The sequence below is a fragment of the Acyrthosiphon pisum genome, chromosome A1 (assembly GCF_005508785.2).
Source record: "Acyrthosiphon pisum isolate AL4f chromosome A1, pea_aphid_22Mar2018_4r6ur, whole genome shotgun sequence".
In the NCBI taxonomy this organism is placed as follows: Eukaryota; Metazoa; Arthropoda; class Insecta; order Hemiptera; family Aphididae; genus Acyrthosiphon; species Acyrthosiphon pisum.
The window spans coordinates 38,494,279-38,519,901 of NC_042494.1; the positions used below are offsets into that span (position 1 = coordinate 38,494,279).

Consider the following 25,623-nt stretch of genomic DNA (forward strand, 5'->3'; position numbering starts at 1 on the left):
TAGGCAGTTAATTTGAAGTTACATTTTAACTCTAGGCAGGCACAGGTTATGTATCAGACTTTTGTTTCACACACACGATTTGCTATGTGAAAAAATCACATTATGAAATTGGATAACTATACATACTATATTTATCAGTTAAGTCAGAATATAACACGATAATACATATTTTGGCTCCCCGTAAAATTTGTGGAAGTATTCCCTCCAATACATAAATGTGTACACATCGAAAATATTTTACCAATACACAACTTTTATAGTTATTTGCTTTAATATCTTTAACATACGAACATTTTAAATTCGACTGTTAGTTTACTTTACTAACCGACAAGATGTGGGAAACAAATAATGCAATACAAAAGCCAAATAACAATAAATAATAAAATGCCTACTTAAAATAATTAAATTACTTTCAATTCGTATTGTTTTATGTATACAATGATCAATATTTAAGAATTATCGTATCATTTAATTTTTTCCAACAATAAAAAAGGTTTTATTCCGGTTCTTACATCATTTAAGTTAGAACAATATTGCAACATTTTTTAATATATTATTATCAATACGTGATTCGATGGTCAAGAATAATCAACAGGTATGAACTTCATTTTACATCTATATAGCTTTAAATATTTAATTTATTACATGTTTTAGTCTCTGATGTCTGCGGATAAAATTCCCAGCAAAATAGCCATTCATTTTGAATTTTGTAAAAAAAAAATAATAATATTATTGTACATAGTATTTAGGTAGTGAAACAATTACTTTTTTTTGCTACAAAAAACTAATCTTCTTCTAATCTGTAAATATAATATACCTAAGCTTAAATGTAAAAAATGTTTTAATGAATTTGAACACAAGAATCAAAAAATTGTTTCATCATTAAAAACTATTATAAATTATGTGAAGTAATTATTACAAAATAATAATCATCTATTACAATATGCACAACAATGGTTTTTAATTACTTTATTTTATAAATGATAGTCGTTGTCTATTTTATGAATTCATTATTTAATAAATACGAGTTGTTAACATTTCTCTTAAAATATATCGTATACGTTTAACTAATTAACTATAAATCAATGAGTTAGTAAATATTATTTTTAGAGGATGTAAGCGCAATATGTGTTTTCTCTCTCAAACCCAGAGACAACATAGATATAAATCATTCGTGTAAAATTATTTTTTTTACGATTTTTGAATAATCTTAGTTCAATTATGTTAATTTTCTTAGTTCATTATCTTAGGTATAATATTTATGAATGATTGACTTATCGGTTTTATATTTTATAATTATTTGACTTTATATTAGACTTTAAAAATCAAAAACAATTTCTGAAATTGAAATGGATATTGAATTGTTTTTGAGACAATATTAAATTTTGATAAATCAATTTTATGTCCTCGTAAATATTATTCTCTATAACTTTTTTAATATGTGATTTAACTTTAAGATTATTCTAAAACATAAAAAAAAAATGATTTTTAGTGAATGCGTTTAGTCATTTAGTGTATGTTACGCCAGAGAAATAAAACAAACAATGCACCGATAATCGACATCCTCTTTATACAATTATTTTAGATTTGATGAATAATAGATATGAGAAAAAAATGTAAGTTGACAAGCCACAAGCCGATTAAAATTGTTTAAATATGATAACTTTTATGTGTAAATCACGGCAGGGTATAATATATATTATACATTTCAACAAACGTTCAGTTCACACGCTTATGTTCAATTTTATAAAAAAAAAATGTAGCTATATATTAATTAAATGATTGAAATATAGAATAAAAATAGTAAGTCATTTTTAAATTCATTTACAATTTTTAAAATTGTATTATGTGTTTCCTTCAAATTATTTAAATCAATAAACATTATTCATAACGGAAACAACTAGAAAATGTACTGTTTGATTAGTGTAGTGTACCTACCAGTTTAATATGTTGTGAGAAATAATAACAATAAAACAAAAAAACACAAACTAATGTTAACACTAAGTGATTGATGGATGTGTTTGGCCCTCGTACAACCTGTTGCGCTAGGTATGTCATTCCATATAAATGTACGTGTTAATATATTGTTTTTGATATCACTAAGAGTATTATAATATTATTACTTCATGATATTATATCGACAGCACTGTTCACCTTTCAGTGGAAGGAGGGTTCCCAACACATAATATGACGTTAAAAGACAGTATTTTAAGTTATAACCAGGGCTGTATAAAGAAATCATGTGCCAAGGGGCACTTTTAAAATTCCCCCTCTTCTTAGTGACAATAATAGGAGTGGCTGTGCAGTGTCTAAAATAAAAATTATAAAACTTTACTTGTATTTAAATTTTAAAATAAAGGAACAAATCAATTTGAGTCATCTCGCGTTTTTCTGATTTTTTTATTTTGAAACATATATTTTAATTTTTTTAACAAGTTAAGAACGATGGTGCAAAAAAAAATGTATATTTTTCCAAATTTCCGTGATTTTCTGCTTTTAAGCATGCGCACAAAGTTTCGGTTTAATTCATAGCACCACACCTTAAAACGAATTTAATAATATTATTAATATTTTTTTTTTTTATTTAACATATTTATTATTTTTCCGTAATTAAAACCACTCTAGGTGCAGGCTGCATTCTGTGTAATGCCGTTATCAAGTAACCAAGACATTTTTCATAAAAAATTTAATTGAGAGAATAACCTAAAATAAATTTTGCAGATAATAAATCTCCACCAAATCCCGATGATAAAAAAAAAACATTTTACATCATTTTTAAGTTCTACCTATTTATGGCTAAATACATAAAAAAAAGTTCATTTAAATTTACCGCCTCCCCCCCCCTTAATACTAGCCAGGTCGTAACCTGGCCAAAATAGCGAATTACGTGAAACCCTGTGAGTATGTGTATGGCTGTGATGTTTAGCCGCTTTAAATGATGTCTGCAAGTTTGTTGATTTAGTGGACAGTTATGTTTCATACATTTTTGTCGCCTTGGAGAGTGCTGAGAAAAAAAATACGACACGCATGGGAAATTAGATTTCCATGTATTATTTTCCTCGTTGGTCAAAAACTGTCTTTTTTATTTTTACAACGATTGGGACGTTTTACGGAAAACGATTCTGACGGTTTTTCGTTACTTTTTCGCATATTATATACCCCCTCCCGGCAAGCATTCGCTTCAAAACTGCAAACAATGGTGAAAAAAAATAGAGAAAAACACCATTGTTCAGTGATATCGAGATAGGGTTGGTACAATAATAATACGCATTACGCGAAAATTGAAAAGCTCGGATATTTTACGAGTCTGAACGCTATAAAAATGCGTTAATATAGTATATATATATATTATGAATTCTATTCACCGTCTTATCTATTCTCTACAGTTTTTTTTTATAGTAGGTACCTACTCACCACCATCTGATATATAGCGTCTACGATGTTGTACATCTCGTCTCGGGTTATGAAACCATCGTTGTCGACGTCATACAGACGAAAAGCCCCTGAAATCAAAAATTAAACATTGTTTTAATATTTTTAATTCTCATGATCAATTTGAAATAATTTCACGAGTTTGTAATATAATATATTATTATTGTTTTCATTTATAACAGAGGACTGTTTGAAAAGGTTTTCAATATATTTCTTGTAGTATATGTAGCGTGAAAGACCGAATGACTGGTAGCTCGTAACGATGTTGTTTCCGTTTTAATTTTCGAGAGTACGTTTAGTGTTATTTTCAAAGCGTATCATCACAGTATCATCTACGAATTTAATCAAAAATCAATTAAACCATAATATAATATCGTCTAGCACCCTACGCGTCGGCTAGTATAATATTCGTTTTGTCTACAGAATATTGTAATTTATTATTATTAAAGTAATACCGTACGCCTTTGATGTGTTTTTCTTATTTGACAAAAACATACGAGGAGATTATAATATTTATAACGTTCGCGCCAGTCACGGATTTACGGTGCAAGTTGACTACTAAACACGGTAGAAACCTAATCTAATCAGCATGATATCAATATAACGCCATGAATATTTCTGTATTATAATAATATTATGTCCTAGGAAAACAAAGAGGATACCGATATTTAAAATTTAAATCGTTAAACTATTGTAGTACAGTAGTCATTACTCATTAACACACAGGCTCATAGCATGCGCAGTACAATCTTATATTATTATCAACGTTTGATGCCCGCGAAATCACAACACAATAAATGCGATCATTTTCTGTAACCAATTATACAATAAAACAGTCTTTGTAACATCAGCAGAACATTATTGCAGCAGTCATTATATAGTTTAGCATGCAAACGCGTATATTGCATTCTTGCAGTTAGGTATACATTGTACTCCGTACAGGTTTATGCAATCGATATAATATAATATAATATAATAGTAATTATAATTACGAGATTAATGTATGTGCGGAAAAATACGACATATTCGTGTTTAAAGCAAAGTTTTCCCGTAGTATACATTTTGCAACGATATTATTATATATATATATATATATATATTTCCTATATATGTATTACAAATTATTTGAATTACAACCTTGCATTGAAATCGATTATTTTTAAATACGTTCTATGTGCTAAACGAAATCAACAATTTTTCATTACCACATTTTCACAGATTTATTTTTCTTCATTTTTTTTTGTTTATATAATTCCATAACTAGGTATGAGTTTACCCTATACAATATATTAATATGGATTATATTATTACAATTATAATAATAATATAACTTAATACATTATCGTGCGTTCAATCTTTTAAGGCAACTATAGTATAATAATGTGTTTACTTTATCAAAATAATAATATTTTAAAGGTATTATTTAGTATTTAATTATTTTTGAAATATCTTTTGCAAGCATGCGAAATTGTGTTCAACAATTCAATGTTAGAGAGGGTTTGGTATGGCGTGTCGTGTTGCTAAAATTCCAATATGGTAACCTATCCGGGGACAAGTAACGAATAATAACAGAATTGGTAATCAACTAATGTGTATCCAGTATCTACTGTGTTAATAAATTAAGAATAACAATTGTATAAACCAAAATAAATGTAGAAACTGATGTTAGTTCGTATTAAACGAACAAAACAATACTATTTAGGTACCTCTTATTAAAAAAAAAAAATGCAAGTATACCTTAGTAGTTTACCCTAACAAAACTACATTACTATAGTAATATTACTAAGAGTGTAAAAAAACTCCAAAATAAAAGTATTATATTAAATCAATTAAATTATAATACTATTTCCCCTAATTTGTTCGACTTGTATTGTTTTATCAGAGAGAAAGAATGCTACTAATCGTATAGTTTACGTCAACTTTTGTATAAATTCAACTGATGTCGTTGATATGATAATTATTAATTATCATTATTCTATAGCAAGTTCTTTCAATAAGATCTTAAAAAATATTCTTCTTGACTACTGCAATTATATTTTATCTGTTATTTTTATCGATTAATAGACATATTTATTTCTCATCACTGTTGTAGAATTAAATAAAAATAGCGAGAAACAACGAAACAATATAACACTAACCAATGCACCATAAATCAATTCTAAGTAGGTAATTGAGATCTTGTTGCGTCTATATTATAGCAAATTAGGTGGCGGTTTCGGAAGTCGTTATTTATTTCAATAATTCATTCTTATGTATAGCAAAATCTCGAAACATGACTATTCTGTAAGAAAATGTTTTCTAAACCTCAAAAAAAAAGAAATAGTTTAACATTTAATTTATGTATATTATGGTTACATACTATTTCACCTCCTTGATAAACTACGCCCTACCCGTTTCATGTGTTTTCCATTTCCTAAGTCCATCCTTGATAACGAATCGAATCCACCTAACACGTACAATTCATTGCCAAGGAGATTATATTGCAGTATATTTGTACCAGTTTGAACAAATGAACTCTATAATTGTTTAATGTTTATTTCTCCGAAAAGATAATGGGCCCCACTGAACAGGTCCATGTGGGGTCCAATAAATACAATGGTTATTTTATTAATAGTGAAGTACCTACGTTAATTTTGTGTTTTGTATTATATACAGCGTGTTTCATTTAAAGTTGATACGTCATAATAAGTCTTGTGAAGGCATACGACCTTCAATTTATTCCGGTTATTTTGTGTACAGGTTTTTGCACATTTTAAGTTTATTTTAAAATAGTGCATGTCATAAAAATATATATACAGATTTATTGTTATATAAAATCCAACTGCTGTACTGCTTATTTATTTTTTTTGTAACTTTAAAAATTGTAATTTTAAAAACAATTATTTTATTAGACAGCAAGTGATGAAAATTTTCATTATATGGCGCGTGCTTACCACAAGTTCCAGTTCTTTTTTAAAAATAACTTTTTTTCTAATTTGTAAAAAATTGGTACGTTATTCAAATATTTTTCCTCGTTATTATAACTGCTCAAAACTAAAAAAAAAATTATATTCTATTACTAATATTAAATTTGATAGGTAAATAATAACTGGAAAAATAGGAACAAGTACAATGTCTTAAATTTATGGTAGAGTTAAATAATAATACCATATTTTTGAATTAACCATATATATATATATACGTCGAACTATAATATTATATTGTTGGTAAAATATGTTGTATTCATCATTAGAGCATTTCAAAAAATATTACCGACTATACCTACTGTTGTTAAACCCTATACGGAGGGCAAAACATTATAAATTATTGTATTTTAACAAAATGTGAAAAAAAATGAAAATAGTATCTACTCAATAAAATATTGCACCCGTCACATTGCATATTTGGTATATTATTTTTATAATGTATACCGGTATACGATAGCAATATAAAGTACATCCCTACTATATTATATTATATAAATAGCTGGTACCTATACTGTTCGTATTTTTGTTTTTATTTTATTATCTCTCATAAATCACTGAGAAACTGTAATGGAATAAAGGAAGGGAACGGATAAACAAAAATGAAATAATATACATTATTTTAGATCACGTCGGTCGTATAATAGTGACCATTTAATTGTATCAGATTTTTTAAATCAATAGTTATAATTTTTGACAGAAAAAAATTTTTTTTATATTGGTCAAACTTTTAGAATTTGTTTTTAATTATTGACTCAGATAAATTTAACATTTTTTATTCCAATTTGTAATAATATTTAGAAATTTTAATGTTGTATCGTCGAATATTGAACCAATTATTATTTATTATATTATTGCTAAGATGTGTTTACATAGTAAAAGCAATTTAAATCATTGTTGAAGTGTATAGTGCTCCAAAACATATTTAATACCAGCTGGTACTCTAGAGTACTCTATCACTGAAATTATACAAAGACCAAAATACTTCAAACTTCATTGTTATGATTATGTTTAAAATATATCACAATAAAAATAGAATGATGCGTTTGATTTCTGATTACCTTGTACGTGTAGTGGTCAGCAGTAGATACCTACCGTCTCTTGGCCATCTATATTGTCCGTATTATTCAGTAATTTGGTTTTATTCTAAGATTACTTAAGAACATAAAAAAAATGATTTTGCGCAAATGTGATTTGTCTATGTTTCCAGAAAGGGAAAACTAATAGTCCGCTGACATCCTCTTAACCGTGAAGTTTTATTTTACGAAATTCAAAAACTGCCAACCACGTTGTAAAAAACCTGTTTTTTATTTTGCACAAAAACTCCGTCTGATTAATATTATTGGACAGTAAACTAAGTTGATAAACAAGAACGTAAATTAAACCATAGAAAATAAATTGTGGACAGACAAAGTCGGGAGCTAATGAACGTCCTTCCAAAACAATATTTTAGAAACAAGTAATAACTAGTCTAATTTTTCTCGATTATTATTACCAACAAATTAAAAAAACAATGTAGACCTATGTTGAAATCCATACTGATATTATATGAAGCTTTAATATGAGCAATGAATTAATTTCGTAAACATCATTAATTATTTATATAACATTATAATATTATTTACAACTTTACACCAGCCACCTTGTTACCTATTCTTGCTGGAGTGGTGGTGGTGGCTTACACTTCATCATCTCTACATACGTATGGGCATATCTGTGGACCGATATAAGAACGATATACTGTGCAATACCATTTAAATTTACAACATTTTTTCGTTTATTTTGAAAATTGAATACAAAATCAAGCAACAATAAAATAAAAAATTGATATGGCATATCGACATTGTCATACCCTCAAAAATATTATTCTCTATAGTTGTTGTAACAGTTGATTTTACTCTAAGTTTACTCAAAAATTATAAAAAAAAAACCATTTTAGGTGAAACCGTTTTATCTGTGTTGCGTGTGGGTATGAGAGAGAAAACAAATATTGCACTGACATCCTCTTAAGTAGAAACAGGAGAAAGTATCGTAGAAATCTAGAGTTATACATATACGTAATATATTATTTCAACTGACTTTAAAGTAAATTTATAGTACGTTAGTAATTCGAAAAATAATTAAACCGTTAAAGTTTCTGTGCCGATTTATCTTTGTCTCCTTTTATGTACACGGAAATTTGTAACGTAGCACCTAGCTAATATCTTATGGTATTTTATATACGCTTAATGTATATAATTTATAGGCATATTATAAAATAATGTGTCTGTAGAGAGAAAGGTTTTTTGTGGCCCAGGTAATTTCGTTGATTGAGGTGTATTACAATATATTATGTATGTATAAGTTGTAAGTATACCACCCGTACGACGTGTTAGTACTTGTTCAATGTTCGCCTAATCTATATTCTGTTTATCAAGACTAAGTAAACACACTAGGTTCATGTTTTATGGATTAACGACTTTGAGTGTATTTTAGTATAATATGTACATCGTAATTGAAAACTTTATTTCACCCTTAAAAGTTTGAATGTGTATGTGAAGTGTGTGTACACAATATATAAATGTGAATGGGTATAGAAATTCAAAAACGATTTTCTTGTCATTATTGACATCATTGATCGTAATAATTATAGTGTTTTATCGTTTTACGATTACAAAACGACACTAACGAGACTAACATAAAATGCATAAATTGAGCCCCTTGAGTAAAAAAACATGGTTATTTTTCGAGTTTAAACACACCAATAGGGAATAATATTAATATAGGTAGTTAACTGTTTGTATTTTGGAAATCGTGTAATAGCAGTAATTAAAACACTAAATTAATATTAATTATTTTAAAATGCTCTACACCTAACTTAACCTAACTATAATTTAATTTTAATATGTGTGTATATTTTAAATTGTATACATTTATGTGTAAGATCCAAATAATATGTTTTAACGTTAATCATTATAAGTCTGTCGCTTTTGTATAATATATTGCAATGTGATTATATTATTCGGGTGTTGAATAATAAATGGTAACTCTAAATGATGATAATGAAAAAGACCAGTGATAAAAAAATATACATTATCAAGTCAGATTGTTAAAAATAATTACTTGTTGCAATTTGATTAGTTCCAAAGTTATTAATACAATACATTCTTAAACACAATTATTTTTTATTACCTTGGACCAAAAGTGTAACGAACGGTAAAATAATGTGATAAATTAAATATGGGTATTAACCTATTCTTTACATACAATTTTATAATAAAATTCAAGATTATCGTATACTTAGCAAACGTAGATTAAGTTGTAGTAGGTACTTACTCATTTTATGACTTAATTATGTTGTGATACATTTTTGATTAATCACAATTTGATGTAGTAAATAGTAATATTATAGCTTGCAGGATAATTTTATTGTATAGATACCAAACCACGATAAACAAATATCGTACATATGATATTTGAAAATTGAATTAAGTTTAGTAAGTTTTATAATTGTGTATAGAAAATTACTTCCATACGTTATTCCGCTTATGATACGTTTTTTAAGTTATTCCGGACATGCATAACGACATTTGAAAATTGCATTTTCTCTAATTTTCTCTCTTTCTCGCGTAATAACTTTATCCAGCATTTTCTGTGAACGATAATCTGATTACCTATTTACCTATGTATACTTGAAGTATTGCATTATGTAAATAAAAAAAGAAACATTTATACATAATATGTCCTACTACTACAATGTAAAGTTTCCCACGAGGACCTAACTCATTTAACTTTTGCCAAGTAATGACTGAGTTTAAGTGACTCCTGTCACTTAAAAAAAATAACCTTCAATGAATAATCTGTATTTATATAAACATTATCCGTCATACATTAATAATCAGTTGGAGTTTAGACTCTAGAGATAATTGAATTGTATACATACAAAGTTTATTTAATCGATATACAATGATATATATATATATTATAATTAATTAATCAATTAATTAGATATATAATGGAATAGTAATTGAATATTGTCTTGAAAACCAATCCAATATGTAATCCCATTTTTTGTGATTTTTAAAATTGGTCAGCAACTGCGTCACGACAAATATAATATCAATGCATGTACCTAGTAAATTTACTTCATAGTGATCATTACGCATCGAACATTAAACAAATTCCAATATTTTCATTATAGCTAAAAGAAAAAATAAGAATTGAGGTTTAAACATCTAAATTTGGGTCCACATTGACGTTAGACATTAATCGTCTTTTCTGCTCATTAGCTAAATTATTGGTTGTTCCATGAGGAAATTAAAAAGGAGCAGTTAGGTTCGAGTTGAACGTTAATGTACCTATCAAAGCAGAAAATCGAGACTATTGCAGACGATTCGATATAGCCATTTAGCAACCCTTCATCGAACTTAATACCAACAGTGCGTCTCCGTTCAGTAAATTAAAATAGGCCAAGTACCTATATTAGCTACCAGGGCATAATCGTCTAGTAGACAATGGAAATTTTAATTTGTGTAAATAACTAGCAAACACTTACGCTGGACTCTCTCAGCTACCTTTAGTAGCTAGTAGTATGGAATCCTAGAATATATAACCATATTCTTGCATACAATAAGAGTACCTACAACATAATATATTAAACGACATACTTTGCTGTAAGCCCTTTGCCAACCTCATAGCAAAACTTCATCAGCAATAATATTTCTGTATGAATACCTACACCATGACAGAAGACTTATTATTCTTAAGTCCAAACATAAATAAAAAAACATGACAATTGACAAGTTTGCAATACATAAAGTATAAATACAAAATCCAATCATATACCTCATTTATAACAACTATATAATGATGTCGTTACAATATTAATATATTATTTAGTTATGTTAGTGAACACAAACTACAGCAAATTGATTTTTATATCTATTCAGTTACTTAATTGTTAGATCACAGATCTTACCTGTAACACTATATTGTGAATCGGGTAAACGGTCACTTTGTATGGTGGATTGTTTAAAATTCATAATTTGGACACTTTGTACCGACAGGTAAAAAATGTACATTGCAGCATGCGTAGGCTTTGTACGATCTGGTAAAAATGTTTATTACAGAATGCGGTTACTTAGTACTATTATACATATACATAAAGCATAATATATTATGTAATTATAATTATATATTATAATTAAAATTTGATGAGAATTTAACATTATTTTATTTATTTTATATTTAAAAGTAAATCAAAGATTTTATAAACTAATAAATAGTATGTAAGCAAACCAAAATAATCATTTTTTTTTTTAATTAACAGGTTAGCTGGTAACAACAAACAATTACTGGGCTCTATAATATATTTATAAATTATGATTGTATTATCTTATACAAGTTTATAATTAAACTAAAAATGTTTATGATATAAAGAAATCAAAATAATCAAAGAATTGTTTTAATGTAGGTACAGGTTAAATAACAACCAAATATTACTTTGTACTTTAGTATATTTATAAATTATAGGTAACATAGTTACCTATAATATCTTATAATTATAACTATAAGATATTATATAAAATGGTATTTAAACTTAATCACGTTTTTAATATATAATACCATTTCTTTTGAAGCCTCTTTCATATTGACGAAAAAAATTATGTTTACCTACGAGTTTAAGTTGGTAATTATTTTCACATTACAAACATATGCTCATATTATAGTATTATTTCCCTATATAATAATACTTTTAGTAAAAGTTGAAAATATAAATAATTAACATATTAATACCAGAACTGTACAACTTAAATGTGCCTATACCTATCATAACCATCACGTTCTTGAATTTATCATACAATTATGTTGTATAGGTATTTAGGAAATCAATTTACATATTTACTTACTAACCTACTTTAGCTTTTTCAAAAACCGTTGTAAAATAGTAGATTTTAAGGTAGATAGGTATAATATACTAGTTGTGCAGTTATTAAGTATGTACCTGCTTGGGTAATAATCTATACAAAAAAAAAAAAATTAAAAAACACTTAATTTGTTTAAGTCACGTTTCCCAGGATAAATTATGTATTTTAATATATTTGAATTCACTGTTACAATTACCTTAAAATAAAATTACTATGCAGTAGATTCCCACATCTGACACAGTTAAATACCTAGCCACGTAGTACTTAACTTAGATAAGCGCCTCACTTGGAATAGATATATCCATTAACCGTATCAAAATACTTGCCTTAAACGCCCGTCTTTGCAGGCTACAAACATTACTCACAAATAATAAACACTCCAGATTAAAAGTTAAAGTTCTTGTGTATAAGACATTACTTAATTCACTGTGGACCTATGGTCTTCAATATTATGGGGTACTAAAAAAGTCTCCAATACCAACAAAATCCAACAATTCCAAAATATTGCCCTTAGGAAGATAACGAATGCCCCACCTTTGGTATCTAACTACACTTTACATAATAATCTTTCAATCAAAACTGTGACAGAAGAAGCTGCGCGCTTCTACAAAAGTTTTCATTCTCCGTCTTCAAACACACCAAAGCCCACTCATTAAAAAATCTGTACACCCAAACCTTACCTGGCAACCCCAGGCGTCGTCTAAAAATGAACTAGTGCCGTGAGTCGTGACTTCTTTGGGAACTAAGGGGAAGGAAAAAAATAAAAATATATATATATAGTTTGATAACCAAACAACTCCCAGTCAAGTGCCACTAATGAGTGGCTTCTTATCTTGTAATCATGTTATGTAATATATGTATAGCCCTTATACATATATGCTTTTTGTGTAAGATCTGTGAATAGTGTGTATATTATTATTGTGAAATAAAAAATTTGGATAAATGGTCAATTGTAAGAAAACGCTATACGTCAGACACTAGTTCAAAACAATTTGAATCTACTGTCATACATTTTGAGTATGCAAAACGATACGGTAAAACGGCTGTTTGGTCTTTCTGCTATACAATAATATTGTGTTTTGTTACCAGAAGTCTTTTTTCTGATTATTTTTACGTTTCATGAATTGTGGAAATAACGGTTTGACGAATATTTGCAACCATAATCGACATGACTGGTAATTCGAGGTCAATCGACGAGTTGGATATATTATTATTCATAATAACCATCGATTCTTTAATATTTTTAGGTGTTTTATTGATGATGATTAGTTAACCAATTTGAATAGGTAATTTATTGTTTTACGTACATACCTAATAAAATAAAATATGATGATTTAAAACCCAATGTAACTAATTATATCCAAAAGAAACAACGTTTTTTAAAACATTTAAAAAAAAAAAAAAAAATGTTATTTTTATGTTTTTGAAAGACAACATCATATATTTTTGTGCATGGGACCAGTCTGACCGGTATAAAGTCTACTGACAAACAGCTATTTACGAACAAGTGTTGTAGATAGAATGGGTGATCTACCGATATTTACGCTATATTATATAATAATAGGGCTGGAGTGGCACAGTGGTCACGCAGTCGACTGCGACTCACACAATCATACCGGTTCGATTCATAGCAAAGTCCAAACAAATTTGTGTGGTTCTTCGCGTTCACCATTTTACCATGCTGTCGTCCAATTTCCAACCAAGTCCCACAATACTGGGTGTGATGACCCGCACATGTCTCATCCTGGTGAAAGGAGGGAGGTTAGTTTCATGCGTTTATATACATAGATAAATAGATCACAATCTCATGATCTCTCTACTACCTACTTGTGATAAGCATTGACAAAGACCTTGGGGTCGTTTCAATGAAAAATACTGAAAAAAAAATATATAACTATTATATAATAATACTTACATCGATACGACTGAATTTTATGTTTTATATTTTTTATTTTTATTTTATATTTTATTTTTACGTATTGTATTCTTCAAATATAAATGTGAATGTCTGTCATCACTTTTCGGAGCAATACAAATACTTCAATCTTCAACTTTAAGGGTCATTTTCGGGTAGAAAATAGCTGGTAGAAATTGGATTATGGGTTTGAATAAAATAAAATAATTTTAAAATGTTGTTGGTTTTTCCATCATAAAAACTAACTGATTTGATAGCTAATTTATTTTTCAACAATTCATATGAACCCACACGGACATTTGTAAAATTGTAGATGGACAATAAAAAATGTGCCTTCTTCTTAATCTCAACCGTCAATTATTTAGATAGGAAAAACTTTAAAAGTTGAAGAGCATGAAAAATTACATTAAAATCAAAACCAAGAAAGTGGCGGGGAAGGTGGGTGTAATTCAAAAATGTTTTGTTTTTTTTTTGGGTATGTGCGGAAAGTCCTTTAGAGTTTATTGAGTAAGAAAATACGAATCAAATTCAAGGTCATTCGATCAAAATATTTCGTCATAGGTACCTTCATTATCGAACGTACTGTATGTATAATTCCCATCATAATGTTTAAAAATAACCAGGAAAAACTGAAAAAAAACTGAAAACTGACATATTTATGCAATACCAGTTTTTGACCAAATTATTTTGCTATTAAAAAAATGAATAAATTTAGCCAGTCCGTAGGTAGGAACGTAATTAAAATATTCATTAAATATTTATATACTAATATATCATTTTCTTAATATGTTGGTACTTTTTGAGATATTTTATACACATGATTTTTTTATTTTATTTTTTTTTATTTATATATTTATGTTAATAAAGTTAAACCATTTCTAAATTGATAGGGCGCAAAAAATTAATACAAAGATTTTCATCATGTTCATGCGGCAAATAACAATAAATTATTGAAAATACACTATTTAGTATTTTTTTTATAAACATTTCAAGTTCAAATGTTGTCAAATGTTGGCGAATAGCCAAAATCATTAAAATGAGCTTTTTTCTTAAAATTTCTTAAAAATATTATTGAAGTACAGAATATGAATTATTAATTGATAATTAATATACTATTTTGTATGCTATACAATAACATTGTCTGACAAACCAAAATATAATCAATAAATATTATACTTTTCTGATAGCAGGTTCAGTTATGATACCAAATATAAAATTAGTATATATTGCTACCTATACACATTGTTTCCAGTACGACTTAGCATAACCTCAAGGTATTATTTCATTCATAAATGCATAATATTAAAATTATGAAAAAAAATCCTCTAGCTATGTACGACTAAATAAGTCTATTTATGGTTGCTACCTATCTTTTGCAATCAAAATAAGTTTTCCTCTACTTCAAAACCAGTGACCCTTTTCATGTAAGTTGAAATACATCCACAAATTTACTAGTGTGTGTAAATACGTTCGTGTAACTTAGTGCTGTGTTTTCATACAAGTCATCAACACTCAGTCACGTGGCAAATAAGTCATGACTCACAAATATATGTTGCTTTTCGCTAAAAAGTAAAAGTCTGTATACTTTTTCTTAATCGTTCCGACCGACCGAGTGATACGATATCACATCTGAAAGAAACTATTTGGATTTGTCGTTTACAATGAGAAATTTTATTTGTAATTTTAAATTGAATTCAGTTTCGCAAAATCATAGATTTATAATACATTTCATGACGGTTGACATTGTTTGTCATAAGTAGGGTTCGGATTTGAAGGCAAATGCCTTTTTTTTATTAATCATAATAGAAAAATAATTTTTATGCAAAAATGTGTTTCATTTAATTTCTTAGACGATGAATGCATTTTTTTTTTTGTCTTATTTTGTCTTTTTACTTATAAATGCCTTTTTTGTGTTTAATTTTCAGTTGATTTTATAATTTTATACACAGCTTACGTATTATCGCTACAAATGGGTTTTATTCTTTGCAATATTTATCGATATCGTCTTATCGAGTATTTGGTATGGTCATTAAGTCCAAACCGTAACCGTTTTTCTGAAGACAGCTTATCAAAACCATGTAGGTAGTCAATTTGTTTACCAACTAGTTTATTTTGCATTAAATTAACTGGTATAACTCAAGTAATTTAATTTTTAAAATTGTTTTTACTAATTCTTAGGACAAACCTGGTTAAAGAAAAAGGTAATCTATTTATACCAAATAGCATAAACTTAATTTAGTTTAGTGTTCATGCTCATTTTTAATTTGTATTTTTCTCAAATGTGTGCATTTGAAAGTGTTTAAAAAATGTTCACTATTTTATTTGTTGTATATTTATGAATTGCTTTTTTATATAAATTAAATGCCTTTTTTTTTACTTTTTTTACATTTTAAATGTTTTTTTTATTGATTATATTGCCTTCAAATCCGAACCCTAGTCATAAGCCTTACCACAATAGTTATAGCCAAGTTTACCGACACAATATCTAAAAATGTGTAAAAACAAAATAGTATCCCATCATACCATTAAATTATTATCATATTATTATTATAGACCATAAGACAATACCAATACACGATATACCACGTATAGTGTATCTGTGTAACCAGTAAGCCATATAATTATTCAATGAATTTCTAATATTGTGTATTATGGTAGAGTATATTATTATATTTTGCATATAATAGCTTACATCGACCCGATATTTCAATAGACCATAATACCTGCAATATAAAGGCACATTACTTTTAGCTAACAATTTTTTTTTGGAGAAAACCAAGATAATTTAAACTACCGTCTTCCGGCTTATAGAAAATCCCTAATTACGTCTTTGGCCAAGTTCATCTAGTACACAATGACGAGATCAAAACTGCTTGCGTCGATCAATACTTGTCAATATATTCACGTGAAAATGAATACGTATTTCAATGAATACAATGTTTAATTTTTACAATGAGAATAAAATTAGAAAATTATCTATCTAATCCATTGTAAAAAGGCTTAGGTTTTTCGAAGAACAATATTAATTTCGTTGAGAATACAACGTAGGTATAATATTTTATCATTATTTTAAGTAGTTGCTATTCGAAAATCAATAATACTATATTTTGTCTACAAGTGTTTGTAATAGGTAGGTACTTACTATAATTTAATAATAACAATATCAAACAAACGCAACTATTTGTATTTGTTATTATTATTTGTAAGAACATAGGTATCCTTTCAGTTTGATTCTACTGAAACTTTAATGTCCATACACATTTTATTTTTTGAATTACAAACCTAAAAATGTTTTAATTAAAATATAAGCTAATATTTTATTTTATTTGTTGATAGTTTCTAGTCGACTAATGCGATATAATAGGCGTTACAAGGGTCTGACTACTACGTTATATTATACAAATGTGCGCACGGCGCGCGGTGTATGTACATACTACACATTGTATGCACAGCCACAGCTGGTTTAATAAATTATAATATTGTCCTTACTGTACCCGTAAAAGCTAAGTTAATTAATATTTTGTTTTGAAAAATTGTTGATAAAATTTATCAAATTAAATATTTAATATTTATGATATTCTGTTAATTTCGTTTTGATCAAATAACGGCCCCAAGCTATTATATAATCATTAATCATTTTACTGCGCATTTTTTGACATTTTATTCATTTCCTCGCGACACATAATAATAACAATATTACACCGCGAAGTTACAACGTGTATTTTTCATTTAATATGTTTTTTTATTTTTTATCAACCATACCAACGCATGTCGAGTGCCATGTACGTGTCACGATTCACGGGTTTTGCATGAACGCAGCCGCGGTCGTCGGGGATAGATTATGATTTATGACAGATCACTCTGAACATTTTAGATCACGTATGCTAGAAGTAGAAGATAATTTTGCTCATTCATAAATCATCTTAGCACAAAAAGTCAAATATTTCTAAACATTTAATTCTGATTTTGAAATCCCATTTGATAAAAAGTTTGCCACAATTATGTAGCGTCGTGGGTCTAACAGGTTCTATTTTATCATTATTTATTGTTTTTGAACTTAAATCACTAAAAAAAATAAAATAAAAAAAATGGATTTCGCTCTGCTGTAGGTACAGTAGATTTACAAGTGGGTCATTGTATAATGGATTGTATTAGACTTGAATTCAATGATATAATAATATCATTGCATAAGAAAAACGATTCTGAGCGAAGACGATTTGTCAGTCTAGATATTTTATATTGTTATTATTTATTTTATCATGTAGGTAAGTTGAATTAATATTATAATATTACTATAAATCTTTATTCGTTTCTATGGTGATAAACAAAGCGTTAGAAATTAAAATCCCATTTTGAGCGTTTTTTCGTAATTTTTCGGTGGTTTTTCTCGTGGCATTAAATAACTATTGTGAAAATCGAAAAATGACCTCTTTAAAGTACTGTCTTGATCTAATTTGCTAAAAGATAAGATACTATATGTTGAAATCAAAGCACTCCTTCTGGCAGAAATTTTGTATACAGGATATATAAAAAAAAAAATAAACACCATTGTAAAACCAATAGCTCCATGGCTTCGCTCAGAATCTAAAAAAACAAATAGTAATACAACTGTTGTACTCATACAACGTAATCGAACTGTGCAAAACAAATTGATGGTTTATTTTATATTTGGACTAGTAACTAGTAAAAAAAATATTGCATTGGTGAAAAATGATTTTTAAGAAAAATGTAAAATAATTAAAATGTTTTAATAAAAATGTTATTAAGAAAAAAAACTAAAAAAGGTAGAATCCTTAAAATTTATTGTATGGTTACAAATAATCTATATAACCACCTGTATTTATCAGCTATTATTACATTCTGTTCATAGTAGGTACCTACGTGAAAAAAAATTAACTAATGGTACAATAAATTATTATGCTAACGTTAATTGAAATATATATACAATGTATAATTATTTATTAATCATAATAATTTAGCACGATATATAATTAATATTATATAATATTGTATAATAATATACATCATTTATTTATATCATAATTAAATTAATTAGTTGTCCGTCTAATTAAAACTACAAGGACATAAATCTCACATTAGATACGAGTATTATACATAATAATATGGCCTTCCTACATTACTGCGCTAAGTACACAATTAAAACCCACGTTGGCGTCTCTCGTTTTCGGCTATTTTAGATTTTGTAGTTTAAGGTTTATCAGGATACTCGGGATAATTTTGTCATTCACTGCACAATATACTAAGGATGTACAGCTTAATAGTATGATATTATAATTATTTCGGAAAATATTGGAGTATATTAAAGCTCCTGTTCATCGTATTCGCAACATTCAGTGGCACCATCGAACTACGGCCTCGTTTGCAGCTTGTGACGATAGTTTGTCTCTCACGACTTGGCTATGCTATAACTGTAAATAGGATTAGGTACTCGTAATGTATAAGTGCAAGTCAAAAAGCTCGTCCCGACTGTTAAACCCTATAGTGTTCTTTTATTTCTATCAGTTTATTGTCTATGTAAAAGACTGAGAAGATATCCGAATAACAATAACAAACAACCGTTCATAATATTATCACAATAATTAACATAATATTATATTATAATTTATATCGTTATCTAAATTAATTTATCTCAGACGTTATATTATTATTTAGCATTGACCATCGACAGTCAAAGTAAATATAACAACGATTTGATTTATTTTAAACTATGAAATTTATCTTTTGTTTCCATTCCTTCAACAAAATGTTTTATTAATTGAAAAAAAAAAACAAATTAAATCACCGTTTTATTCGAAACAATTAACTGTTTTGTACAGATTGTAACATTTCGTTTACAGTTTTATTATTCATATAGGTAGGTATACTAAGTACACCTAGGTATATAATTATACAGATTAGTTATTCATTATAAAAAGTATAGTAGGTACTTATATTAATATGTATGTTATTACACCTCAAACAAATACACAAAATATAATTTAATGCAGACACGTCAAACACGCGGCCTTTGGCTAATTTTTTTTTATGGCCTGTGGCGAGCATTATTAAAGAATAATTTATTGAATAAAAATTAATTACAAAAAAATTATACAATTTTCCTTTCGTGTGACAACTAGTATGTTAGTGCAAGGTATATATAGTATATAAGTATACCGGGTACCTAATTATTTTATCATTGAACACTCATTATTTCAAAAAGTGTACATTTTTTTGAAAATATTTTTTTACATAGTTTCAAGTCACTTATAAAAGAACGTTTTTCTTATAATTTTTTAAGTTTTTTACTGGAGAATTAGACAATCATTTCGCGGGGTAACCCCGTACCACTCCACTCCGCTCATCTAAGCTTTGAATATTTATAACTCATAAACTACTCGCCCCAAATTCGATTTTCATGTAACTAAATACTCAGAAAAATATTGTGTTTTAGAATATAAAATTAAAACTCAATGTAGTCATTCAAAAAAGTAAAGGATTAAACACTAAACAATCAAAGTATGATTTATATTTTGGGAAGTTCAAATCCAAAACGATAAAAGCTCAAAATATTATTTCAATTCTTTATGTTTAAAATAATTTAAGGTTTAATACCCTAAAAAGTTTTTTTCAGGCTTTTGTGGATTTCGGGTTCTGAAATTAATGACAGTTTAATTATTTTCGAATTAGCTGGGTTTGAAACCGTTTGAACTGCTTGCAGAACGTTGAATGGACAGTGTCAACTTTCCCGTCCTGGTCAGTAGCTATACTTATTAGCTATTATATAAAACAATATTACCCTATATTTGTGTTTCATAATCAAATATATAACAAAATAAGAAAAAACATCAATGCCACTTATGTTCCTTTTAAATATACCTACTGTGATCGAATTTCTTTTTTAAAATACTTTTATCAGTTGTCTAGCTATATTGTAAAGTTAACAATATTTCTTATTAAGTATATTCTAACTCTAATCAACTTCAAACATTTACTTTAAAGTGGGCTATTTTTTTTATATCGAAACTAAACAAATACTTTACTTTACAAGTACTAATACAACTGTAATGGTTGATGTTTGGATTAATAATTCTACAGAACAGTACATATTTCAATTTAAACATCCGAATCCGCATCTACCTTCATTATATCAAGATATATTTGCCATACTCAACTTTTTATATTTTTTGCACCCTGATGTTTTAGACTCTGAGTGGAGCGAATGTAATAATGTGTTTTTTTTAATAATTTTTTTATTTGTATCTGTGTACACGATAATTAGTCGAAATAATGCTTCGATTTTCTACTTCAGTACCTATTGTTCGATGATGAAGTGAACCCTAGTTGGTGCATTAAGGAGGTCAACATTTAAAATTCCCGGTAATTTTTAAAGTCCCCAAAAAAACTAGAAAAAAAATTAAGTAAAATCGGGAATTATTACGCAAAATCGATTTACGACAAAATCAATTTTGGTTTTTGGTTTAACTCTAAAACAAATGACCGTAGATACATGACATTTTCACTGGTCGCTTATATTAGCATTTTCAATACACAATATAATTTTCAAAATATTTGGATTTGTTTTGAACCGTTTACGGACATTTTCTGTTTCCAATTTTTTTAGTTTTTTTTTCAATGAATGTCAATAACATTGTATTTGTTGGGTAAAAGTGCTTGAAAATTTAATAGATGACTCTTGATAGAGATTGTTACAATGACATTTGAAAAATATTAAAAATCCAGTCACATTTTTTTTTATAAGCATTTAAAGTTCAAATTTTACAAAAGGAGTAAAAATCACGTAAATTATTTTGAGTTAGAAATTCCTAAACATTTTTCTTTTTAGATCTAACATTTTAAAATGTAATACAAGATTCCTTAGAAGTTTATCTACCTTTATCAAAAAAAAAAATGTATCGGAGACTGTATGTGTATCGGAGACTCGGTATCCAGGAAAAAGGAAAACGCTTACTTTTCAGGAGTTCGTATAAGAGCGTTAGGTAGGTACACAATGTTTTGCTTTTGTGCGTTTTCGAAAATACACTATGACGTTAGTACCTACTCGAGTCTATAGTGGACAATGCGTCGTTCTTTATACGCTCATGGCTCATATTATACAATATATTGTAAACACTAAACACGCATATAGTATTTTATTATATAGTGGCGTATGTACAAGGTAAATGTTACATAACACCATAAGACAGTGCAGCATAATGTTAAAATAACAACAATGTAGGTACACTCTCCGATAGTCGGAGAGAAGTAAAACGTGGTGAACCAACTATAACTATATTATAGTGATAATATACACATCAACCGAGTGGTCGACCATAGAGTATTGTAAAAGTCGTTACGTGGTGACAAAGGAAACTTCCTCACGCATACAAACCAATATTATACCTACAACTTTGAACGATATAAAAGAAGTGTGTTTTATGAGTTCCTATACAATATAATATAGTACCTATTTTGTTAAAAGAAGTTTTGTTTTGTAACACTGTGTTATAGGTATAGGTGTGTTAACATAAGCGAATAGTGAATACAGTTTATTTTTACAAAAGACGATCGTTTTGTAAGTCATTTCTATGTTATGTTTTTCTTTTTTAATGTCTTGAAAACGTATTTCATACGTTACCAACGCTATGTGTTAGGAAAGAATGCTATTAATCCTCTTTTAAAATATTGTTCAGCATGAATTATTCATTAATTTAGGTACTGAAAGTTATACATTTCTATTTACTTTTTGAAACGACTTTTGTTTTTAATTTCATATCCTTAAAATAATATAAAATGTATAGGACATTTATCATAGATTATCATTTATAAAAATTCAGAGCATACATCGAATAAGAAGTATCTCTAAAATATGTTGTTCAGAAGGTAAACTTTCTACATTAAACATTTTGTACTTGTAGGTAAACAATAAACTGTATTTTTGTTTGCGTATCAGCATTTACAAATAATAAAAAATTCCACTCGTAGTATAAAATTAAAACGGGAAAAATGTTTTCGTGTCCTAAAAATGTATAAGAAAACACACTTTTATCGCAATAAATACCCGAAGGAAGGTGACAAAAAACGATCGCATCTGACATAGAAAAAAAATCTTCCTTATAAATTATAATATTATATTGCAAATACGTATAAATTGTAAGCTTCCAAACTGGGCATTTAGTGTATCACAGGTTATACTTCGGTAACCTTATTTTTTATCATACGCCCGAACCCAATTGCTCTGTTTTAATTTAATACTTGTGCCGATATGTGTCCATGGCAGTTAATAGTTAATACCATTAACAGTTTATAATTAGATTATAATAAGCAAGTACATAAATTAGTTCTCAAAACCCAAAAACTTTATTTCCTCGTACACTGTGTTAAATGTATCTTGTCGTGTCAGGCAGTTTAGGCTTTATTTCACAAATTGCCTTTTGACCTAGTTTTGGCAAAATTTGGCATTTCTAAATATTTACCGCAGTTACAATAGAGCACAATATATATATTCCACGTTCTCGTGGTTTGTCGTGCTAAAGATTTGAAGCAACTCACAGTCGTGGAGAGTTACACACACACACACACACACACACACACACACACATACACACATACACACACACACATACACACATATACACATACACACATACACACAAACTGGTGTTCAAATGCACGTCATGATATAATTCGGATGAATTCGGAGCGGGTACTGAAATAAAAATACGCCACGGTGTTTTTATAAACCGTCTTGTTTGTTTTTAATCAATGGTCGTTGTGTGGGTAGGTGGACGAAAAAATAAAATTCCGATAAAACAACAATTATGTTCCTCAGCCTCCGCTGACATGGTTCATAAATAAAGCCAATTCTGGAATCGTAAATTTTAAATGAAGCAATTACCACCGTGTCACTCGACGACGACTTGGCGGGTATAATCTTGTTGCATACGCGAGTTTTGTAGTCGAGCAAATAGTTATACAAACAATGTTTGGTGATTAAGCCATTCAAGTTTGTGGATTGATATTGTACTATTTTGTTTTCCAACATGTATCATAAATTCGTGCACCTATTCTGTTAAGTTGAAAAAACTCCGTAGTCATAAGACGAAACGATATGCATCATTGAACAACGATCGGAAAAAAAACCAATAAAATGTGTATAGAACATACGTATAAAAAAATAATAACTTAATTCTCAACTGTCGGATTTTTAATATTTACGGCAAACTTGAATACAATTTAACAAATGTCGGCGTTCGTTATCAAGCAGATATTTTCCCGTCGTTTTCACGTTTTCCCGTTTTTTTTTCATTTTTGTTACATTTTAAAATTCGGAATAACTCGAGATTTCATCTTTTAGAATTGTATTAAAAAAAAAAAATGATTGTTCGAAAAGTTTACAACGAATTTATAATATATTGTAGCTGTATCCGTAGGTGTACCCGTATTGAAAGTAAATCATATTATTATGTCAACAGAAAGGTGCGCTCGTCATTATGAAATATCGGCGAATTATTATGTAGGTATTTCACAAAATATATAAAAATGTTAATACAAAGAAATGTTCGTGTATATTAAGACGTTTATTGAACGCATAATATTATTCGGTTTTTTACGTTTCATAGTTTATTAAATACTATATTTTAATGAAATTGAAAAACGGTACTATTAATGTGACAAAATAGACAACAAAACGTTTCGATAATAGTAATATTATAATCTTATAACTGAAATAATGCTAAGGTTTTTCCACTGTATGATATTATTTGCATTGCAGTGTAGAAGTACGCGTATGATATATTGATATTACCTTCTGGAAATTGATTATTGAACCCTTGTTTTTAGTATGTGTGCAAATCGTACGTGACACGATTTATAAAATGCCAATTTTTTTATTCAAAATCATAACTAAACATTGTTTGTAAAATATGTAAAATTCTTATCGTGTCGTGTATCCGGTTCAATATGATGATATTGTATAAACTAAACTACCTATACTCTTTGTTTGTAGTTCATCTAGATACTTTAATTGTAATTGTAAATTTTTTGTTCTATAATAATTCATAACCTAATTAGTAGTTTAAGTTAATTTTAACTTTGACTTGATGATAATTATTTATTGTTACCTTATAAGTATCTTTTAAGCTTTATAAATACTTTAATAATATATTTTAGGTTTGATAATTTACGTTAAAACCCTTAATACATTTGTTTTCAGGTATATCAGAGCAACATGAATAATGTACCTATCAAAGAAGTTAATTTTACTGATATTAACTCAAAAATATCTGTGTAATTTATAAGTCTAAGTTTCAACATTAGCAACATAACAAATACAAAAAAAAAAAATGATTAGGTATTAGAACATTTTTAAAGAAAACATTTTAGTATCATAAAATAAATACGAAAAAAA

The 25,623-nt window shown here is 27.8% G+C and overlaps 1 protein-coding gene across 1 annotated transcript in view; it reads right to left on the reverse strand.

The window, feature by feature from the left end:
• Window positions 1-25,623, reverse strand: part of LOC100575640 (frequenin-1) — a 201,270-nt gene that overhangs the window by 26,034 nt on the left and 149,613 nt on the right. Inside the window, exon 7 of the mRNA XM_029487013.1 lies at window positions 3,415-3,503. Within this exon, the coding sequence (XP_029342873.1) occupies window positions 3,415-3,503 (89 nt within the window). The remainder of the gene's footprint in view (window positions 1-3,414; window positions 3,504-25,623) is intronic.